The sequence below is a fragment of the Zosterops lateralis genome (assembly GCF_965231275.1).
Source record: "Zosterops lateralis genome assembly, chromosome: 23".
NCBI classification, from domain to species: Eukaryota; Metazoa; Chordata; class Aves; order Passeriformes; family Zosteropidae; genus Zosterops; species Zosterops lateralis.
Genome location: NC_139783.1, coordinates 2170992 through 2179843, shown reverse-complemented (window position 1 = coordinate 2179843; position 8852 = coordinate 2170992). Strand labels below are relative to the sequence as shown.

At 51.2% G+C, this 8852-nt stretch overlaps 1 protein-coding gene across 1 annotated transcript; it reads left to right on the top strand.

Annotated features, from left to right (window-relative positions):
* Positions 1-6981: 6981 nt before the first annotated feature.
* Positions 6982-7914, top strand: LOC310918328 (olfactory receptor 14J1-like; the record flags this gene model as incomplete). The annotated part of the gene is made up of 1 exon (XM_083877181.1): positions 6982-7914. One exon carries the CDS (start codon positions 6982-6984, stop codon positions 7912-7914), a length of 933 nt encoding a protein of 310 aa, XP_083733307.1.
* Positions 7915-8852: the final 938 nt, after the last annotated feature.

Below are 8852 nucleotides of genomic sequence, written 5' to 3'. Positions count from 1 at the left end.
GGAGCAGGAACAGCTGCTTCATTGCACTCTTGGAGAAAGCTCTTGGCTGCTTCAAAGGCTCAAATGCAGGAAGGGCAGAGAGGGACATCAAACAATGCTCCTGCTTCCACACCCTCCCCTCTCAGTGTCCCAGAAGGAATTGCATGAACTGTATTCTTCTCTCTGTGTTGTCTCCTTCAGTGTGAGCAGCTCAGCACCAGGAGCTGAAGGAGCTGAAGCCTCAGGCCACAGGAGCTGAGCAAGAGGAGACTTTCTGAGCAAATGAATGCTGCTAACGTGAATCCAGCTGAATTCAGAAGATAAAATCATGGAATCACAGAATCCTTTCTGCTGGGAAAGACCTCTGAGCTCACCCAGCCCAGGCAGTCCCCAGCAGTGCCCAGCCCAGCCCTCAACCTGAAGTCCCAAAGGTCCCTGAAGTGCCAAGGCTGGACAGGAGGCCTGAGTGAGGCCTGAACAACCGGCCCTGAGCCAAAGGTGCCTCTGGATGGACCTTCCAGCCAAAGGTTATCTTTGTATCTGCTCCCTAACGAAATATCTCTGATCATTAGCGTTGTGTTAGATGTATCCACTCATTAGTGAAACGTGTATTGACCTTCCTGTGTTTAGGAGACAGACAAGGCCATGAAATGTGACATCTGGCCTTGTTTGGGGCTGGATGGGCAAAGTCACCTCCCCTGGTTCCTCCTTGGGCCCTGGCCAGGCTTTGGGAGGAGCCAAGGAGGAGGATGAATCCAGATGTTGCCACCCTAGAAGTGCTGTCAGTTTCTTCATTCAGCACCATCAGAGCTGGGCCCTCTCCCAGCCAGGCTGGAGCCTCCCCTGTGGCTGGAGGAGCTGCAGGAATTCCCAGTGTCCAGGAGAGGCTCTGCAGCCCTTGGCTGTGACAGCTTCCCCCAGCTGATGTGTGGGTGTGGGTGCTGGGAAAGGCTGAGGGGAGCTGGGGATGGATCTTTCTCACTCCCTGTGGGCAATCCTTGGTGGGGATGATTGGGTGCATTGCTGAGCTGCTCCTCCTGTGCTCCTTTGCTGCTTTGAGCTGCAGTAAATTACACTTGAGTTGGTCAATTCCTTCAGCTGGTGTCTGTGCCTTTGTGCTGACCCTGCCCACTGGTAAAACAACATTGGCATAGTCTGGCCAGATCACAACAAAATGTCGCAATGTAAATGTAAATGTAAATGTAAACGTAAATGCAAATGTAAATGTAAATGTAAATGTAAATGTAAATGTAAATGTAAATGTAAGGAATCTGTCCCATCTGAAATTCTGGGATGGGAAGACCTTCTCTAGACTTTGCTGGCTCTGGAGTGGGCTGAGGTCTGAGCACTGTGCAAGCCATGGAGGAGTCAGTTAAAAGAAGCTGAACCACTGGATGTGCTAAAATGCATCCAAAAGTTGCATATGGAAAAAGGAAAAGAACTGGTGGGTTTGGAAGACAAAGCTGAATTTTGTTAAGGGCACATTGGAAACAGCACTAACAGAAGGAACAATTATTGTTGGAACACTCCCACATGGAGTGACAGAAGAAGGTTTCAATCTTGAGCTCAGATGCATTTCTGCAAGTGAAAAAAATATTAATGTAATAAATAGCTATATACATATTTGTAATATAGTTAGACATATATATATTGTATATCTATATCTGTTCATATCAATATCTATGTCTATGTCTACATCTAAAATAATAATGTGAAATTCTGCTGGTAATACTAATTTGGTAGCTTTGGCTGCTCAGGGATGTAACACTAAATATCCTACAGAAAAACATTGGCCAGGACCCAGATGTCAGTGGCCAACTTTGTGAGATTGTATACAACGAAAAGAGGAGGAAGGGAGGAAATTGGCTAATTTTACATGGTTTGCTGATACTGTGATGTAGAATGTTTTTTCGGTTACTGTGAAAAATACAGTGATTAAGGCTGCTGGCTTGTTCATATCCCAGACAATCCCCAAGCTGCAGGATTGGTTGAATGGATGAAGGGGTTGTTAAAAGAGCAGTTGGAAAAATGAGGAGATGGGAACCTGTCCAGATGGAAAACCCATGTCCCAGATGTGCTCCATACCCTTAACCATGGCCCCACTGGGGAAATGGAAACCCCCTGGGTGTGCAGGGCTGCACCCAGTCTGCAAATACAACCATGGACAGGGAGACTTTGACCTCCTGGGAAATTGTTCTGGGGGAGATGGCCCCTGACAGGCCACCCCAGAGGTTGCAGGGCTGGACCTTCATGCATTGCAATTAATTAGGATAAATCAGAAGCAAATGAGAATTACCAATACCAAAACAAGAATTCAGAGTCCTCCAGGACACTTTTGTTTGGTCACTGCTCACTGGAGCTTGGCCTTGCAAAGGGTTCATGTCATGGGAGGAGGAATTGATGCAGAATATCAAGGAGAAATTAAACTGATAGAAAGAGCAGTAGAAGAGTGACAGAAAGAAGACAATTCTTCTTGGTGGGATTGGCCTCATGGCTATGAAATTGGAGGCTGCTGTGAAAGGTATTTGTGGCACTGACTGTAATCATTGCACTGTGAGCATTTGGTGTGTTATGATTCCATATTAGAGTTGTTGTGACACTTTGTGCTGGGAAATGGAGTGCTAAGACTGTCTAAAAAGAGACACAGTCTGAAGAAAAAAAGGGGGGTTTGATAAATAACAGAGAAAAGCATCTCATTAGGCATGTTTTGAAAGGAATGTGAATTACAGCTCTGAATGATGAACTTGAGCAGCCCTTAATTGAAGGACAAGAGACAATGCCTTTATGCCTAACAGTTAATTCTAAACTGTGTTATTGAAGGAATTGTTATGAAGGTTGTTGTTCATCTCTAGAGAAAAGGACCATTTGAAATAGCAAGGCCTGAACAACCGGCCCTGAGCCAATGGAGACCTCTGGATGAACATTCCAACCAAATGCTCTATTTGTATCTGCTCGTTAATGAATCATTATTAGCAATTATCTCTGCATCTGTTCATTGGTGAAATGTGGATTTACCTCTCTCTTTTTGAAAACCAGACAAGGCCCCATCTGGCCTTGCTTGGGGTGAAGGATCCCAGTCAACTGCCTTGGTTCCTCCTTGAACCTGGGACAGGCTTTGGGAGAAGCCAAAGAGGAGAATGAAGCCAGTTATTCCTGTACTAGAAGTGATGTCAGCTTGTTTGTTTAACAGTGTAAAAACTGAGCCCTCTCACACTGAGCTTGGAGCCCCACCTGGGGCTGGAGGAACCTGCAGGAATTGCCCGTGTCCAGGAGTGGCTCTGCAGTGGCAGCTGTGACAGCTTCCCCAGCTGCTGTGTGGACCAGAGTCTGAGGGTAGCTTGTGATGGATCTTTCTAAATCAATACAAGCAATCTTTGGTAGAAACAACTGGATGTGTTGCTGAGCTCCTGTTGTAATTCTTTGCTAATGATTATGTGCTTTGCTGAGCTCATCCTTTTGTAATTCTTTGCAGCTTTGCATTATATAAATGACACAATTCCTTAAGTTGGTGTCTGTGTCTTTGGTGCTGACCCTGCCCACTGGTGAAACAGGGCCCCGTCCTGCCTAAGTGTCACCTGGGAAGACAAAAACCCTCACTCCATATGTCACCCCTTCCTCCTTGTGCTCCTCACTTTATACACTGCACATGATGTCCCATGGTCTGGGGTATCCCTGGGGTCACTTGGGGTCACCTGTCCTGGCTGTGTCCCCTCCCAAGCTCCCCCACAGCCCCAGCCTCTCCCCAGCGTGGCCGGACAAGGGGCAGGGAAGGCCTTGGCTCTGTGTGAGCTCAGCAAGAACAAACCCATCTCTGTGTGCTCAGCCTGTGCTCAGCACCCGGCCCCAGCAGTGTCCCAGTGCCAGCCTCTGTGGCATCGGTCCCCACAAGGGGTTTCCATGGCAATGGCCAGGCCAGGTGACCCAGGTGTGGTGTCCCAGGGAGGGCTGCCATGGAAACAGTGGCCAGCCCTGACCCTTTCTGCCTGGCTGAGCTGCCTTTGGCCCTGGCAGTGGCATTTGCTGCTGGTCCCGCAGCGCCTGAGCAGCCAGCGCGGCACAGGGCAGGTGGCCATGGCACAGCTCCCAGCAAGGGATCCCCTCTGCCTCTGGGCACTGACACCAGCCCTGAGCAAGGGGCCCAGGCAGTGGGCTCAGGGCAGTGCCCGTGGCCACAGCCCCTTGCCATGGCCCAGGCCAGCTTGGCATGATGATCCACCCTCACTCCTGGCCCAGGCCAGCCCTGCACTGCCCTTCCCCACTGCCTGTCTGCACACAAGCACTTCCAGGGCTCTCTGCATTTCCCTTCCCTCACTCTAGGCTCACTCACACACCTCCCAACAACCCACCTGCAGCTTGGAGCTGCAAGGAGTTCAAAGCTTGTCTGGCCTTCAGCAGTTGGTCTAATTCTGCCTTCAGCCAATTCTGGATTTGTGTTTCTTGCAGAACTTGCTGTGTGTCTAAAACATTCCTTGCATGGTTCTGCCTTGGGGAAGGGGAACCTCCTTGGTGGCCCCTTGGCCTTGGCACACACTTGAGGAGTGTGTCTGTTTTAACTGGGGCTACTCAGGAGATACAGAGTGCTAAAATAAAAGATGATAAACTGATTTTTGCCTGTGTACTCTCAGTTTTCCAAGCAAAGCATGTCCCAGGTGAGTGACGAAAGGCAGGATGGGGTTGAGGAATGTATGTAGCAAGGTTGTCCACACTGCTTCAGACCTCAAGGCACAGCTGCTCTTGCCAGGACAGACCTCCCTAGGAGAGTCCCTGGATCAATATCAGTTACTGAATGCTGCAATCACCTCTTCTCTAAAGAGAACAGGAATACAATACATCCTTACAAATAGAAATGTGTATTTCTTAGAAGCTCTTGGAAAGTTTTCTCCATAACTGCAGTAAGAAACCTTCCTAATGAACTGCACCAGACCAGAGGGAAATCAATCATGGTTTGTCAGGCCTTGTTTGATCCTAATGAGCCCCGTGGTGCATTTGGTGCTGAGCCCTGGAACCTCAGGGCCTGAGAGGAGATTGCACAAACCTTTGCAGAAGGCAAAGTCAGAAGAAACACCCAAAGTGTCTGGAAGCAATAATGGGTCCCACTGAGGTCCATCCCCAACACAGGCCCTATATGGAGTTCTTGGAGGAAAGAATTAGAGGCCAGGATTGCACAAAAACTTCTCAGAGACTCAGTGTGGGAATGAAAATCCAAAGTACCTTAAACACCTTAAGTATCTCAGAGCATCAATGAGCCCCACTGAGTGTCAATACAAAGCTCTCAAGGGACTCATTAAAGCAGATAATTGGAGGCCAATTATCACACACAGCACTCAGTGTCAAAAAGTAGTTCCTTAATAAACTTTGAGTACTGTGAAGTGCTAATGAGCCCCACTGAGTGTTGTTACTGACTCAGAATCCCAAGGGACTTGTTAAAGTAGATAATTGGGGCCATGATTGCACAAACCTCTCACAGAGTCAGTTTTAAAAGGGAAACTCCAAGCACCTTAAAACAACTAAAATATCTTGAAGCATTAATAAGCCCCACTGAGTGTTGTTACTGATAAAGCCTCTCAAGGGACTAATTACAGTAGATAATTGGATTGCACAGACCTCTCAGAGATTCCAAGGCAAGAGCAAAACCCAAAGTCCTTTGAAAAACCTGTCACCACTGCCTGCAGTTCTCTGCTCTGCCTGGGGCCTGGGGACACTTTTCCTGTCCTGTCCCTCTGTGAGACCCATTAAAACTTCAAGAAACTTTGGAGTTGGATTCTGACTTGGAGTTCTTGAGAAGTTTCATCATCTCCCTCTGATGTTCAGGGCCTCCTCACCAAGCCCCAAGAGGGTCATTAAAGTCCTTGTGCTGTGTCTGTGCTGCTGAGCTGGGCTGGGCTCCTGGCACAGAGGCAGCTCCTGGCAACCAAGAAGAGCTTAAAACCACATTTCTCTTGATGAGCAGCTCTTCTCCCAGCCCAGCAGGGCTGGGGCACTGCCTGCAGCCACCCTGGGCACAGCACACAGGCACAGAGAGCTTCAATCACTCAGGGCTGGGAAGGGGCTGACAAGTGCCTGGGGGAGAATCACTCCCAGCCCTTGGCACAGGAACCTCTGGCTGCAGGACAATGCAGCTGCAGCTCCTGCAGTCCTCTCCTAAAGCTGGAACATGCCAATGCCTACAGACTCTGTGAGTACATTCTCTGCTTCTCTCCTGTGTAGAGCAGCCAGGGGTGCCCAGGGCTGTCCTGCAGAGCAGGGTCCTGCAGCCCAGGGTGCTGTGCTGGGGCAGGGACTCTGCTGCCTGCCAGGGACAGCTCTCAGCCAGCCCTGGGAGCTGCTCCCAGCACTGGGGGACAAGATCTGGGTGGAAGGAGACAGCTGGTAAGGCTTGGAAGTGTTCTCCTTGTGTGGTGAGGATGCTCAGTTGTTCAGGACTGCTTCCAACATGACGTTTAACTGCAGAACATATCCAAGTAGATTATGCAGGGAGCAAAGCGAGGCAGGGGTACAAAAATGGGGAAATCCTGAATTTTAATCTACATCTCTGAATCTCCTGGATGGGAAATTGCACATAGATATTAATCTCTCAGTTCAGGTTGAGAAAAAGTAACACAATTTTCTCTCAGATCCTACTAAACCAGGCAGTGACAGAAATCAGCACAGGGCCCCTTGCAGGCAGCACCAGAATCACTTTTCCAGCCTCCTCAGGGTTGCTCTGAGGTTGCTATCAGAGCCTGCAGAGCCAGAGCTGTCCCTGGGCAGTGCCTGAGCTGGGAGGGCTCTGCAGGGCAGAGCTGAGCCCCCAGGGCTGGGCTGGGCTCTGGCAGCACTGGCAGGGCCCAGCCCTGGGCACAGGGAAGCAGCTGCAGGCAGGGACAGCTCCAGGCAGCAGAGCCCTGGGCAGGCAGTGGGGGGAAAGTGCCACCAAACTGGGCTGGGATATTCAAAGTCCTCTCCAAACTGAACTATTCCATGATTACTCTTTTTACAGATCCCCATACCAAGACACCACAAATGTCCAACAGCAGCTCCATCAGCCACTTCCTCCTGCTGGCATTGGCAGACACGAGGCAGCTGCAGCTCCTACACTCCTGCCTCTTCCTGGGCATCTCCCTGGCTGCCCTCCTGGCCAACGGCCTCGTCATCAGCGCCACAGCCTGCGGCCACCACCTGCACAGCCCCATGTTCTTCTTCCTGCTCCACCTGGCCCTCAGTGACCTGGGCTGCATCTGCACCACTGTCCCCAAAGCCATGCACAATTCCCTCTGGGACACCAGGAACATCTCCTACACAGGATGTGCTGCTCAGCTCTTTTTCTTTCTGTTCTTCATCACAGCAGAATTTTCCCTCTTGACCATCATGTGCTACGACCGCTACGTGTCCATCTGCAAACCCCTGCACTACGGGACCCTCCTGGGCAGCAGAGCTTGTGCCCACATGGCAGCAGCTGCCTGGGCCAGTGCCTTTCTCAATGCTCTTTTGCAAACAGTCAATACATTTTCCCTGCCCCTGTGCCATGGCAATACCCTGGGCCAGTTCTTCTGTGAAATCCCCCAGATCCTCAAGCTCTCCTGTTCACGCTCCAACCTCAGGAAACTTGGGTTCATTGCAGTTAGTGCCTATTTAGCACTTGGGTGTTTTGTGTTCATTGTTTTCTCCTATGTGCAGATCTTCATGGCTGTGCTGAGGATCCCCTCTGAGCAGGGACGGCACAAAGCCTTTTCCACCTGCCTCCCTCACCTGGCTGTGGTCTCCCTGTTTGTGAGCACTGTCCTGTTTGCTCATCTGAAGTTGCCCTCCAACTCCTTCCCATCCCTGGATCTGGCCCTGTCAGTTCTGTACTCGGTGGTGTCTCCAGCCCTGAACCCCCTCATCTACAGCCTGAGGAACCAGGAGCTTAAGGCTGCAGTGTGGAAACTGATGACTGGATGGTTTCAGAAACATTAAACTGCTGGCCTATTTCTGCAATTAATTTGTAATAAAAGTATTCTTTGATAATTCTTGTTGATTTCATTTTGGAGTTCCTCTTTGTTTGTTTTACTTCATAATTCTTAACCAGAAAGAAATGTCACTGTTTGTGCCATTTCTCATTTTATTTCTCTCGACCATCCCTGTGGCCACAGACTGTGTCAATGAGGGGCTGTACTCTTGGTGGCTTTAAAGGAACTCAAGGATCTCCTGGGCAAGTTTTCTGCAGAGATGCCCCTTTTGTTCCCTTCTCTGCAGCTGCAGCAGCAATGTCTGTGTGCAGAGCTGGGGGCAGATCAGGGCTGGCACAGCAGCTGTGCCCAGGAGCAGCAGCCCTTGGTGCTGCCAGTGCTGCTGCCGTGGCCCTGCCCCGCTGCCCTCCTGGCCCTGGTGTTGCTGTAGGGCCTGAGGGCTCTCGGGGCCAGGCACAGGGCTGGGGGTGGCAGTGCCGGGGCTGCAGCAGGGACAGGCCATGGGCACTGCTGGGGCAGCGCTGACGCCTCAGGGCAGGGCCTGGGGGCTCCAGGCTCCTTGCCCAGGCTCTCTCCAGAACACGCCCAGGCCAATGCTCAGCACAGAAAAGCCCCGGGAGCAGCCCCAGGCTGGCCCTGGGCAGGCTGGGGGCAAACAGCAGGGCTGGGGCTCTGCAAGGGCCCTGGGGGAGACGGGAAGGAGCAGCAGAGCAGGGGCTGATCCATCCCCACTGCGCTGGACACCCCAGGGCAGCGTCCCAGAGCGTCCTCATGCACCTGCCAACAACATCCCCCCTGGGCAGCCCTGGCCTCTCCCCCAGCTCACACAGGGGCCGCATCCTTGCAGGCACAGACACGGCAGCACTGCCTCAGGAGCCCCTGTTTGCACTGCCCAGAGCAGGCCTCAGCACCCCCATGCTCTTGGTGTGGGGAGATGAACCTGAG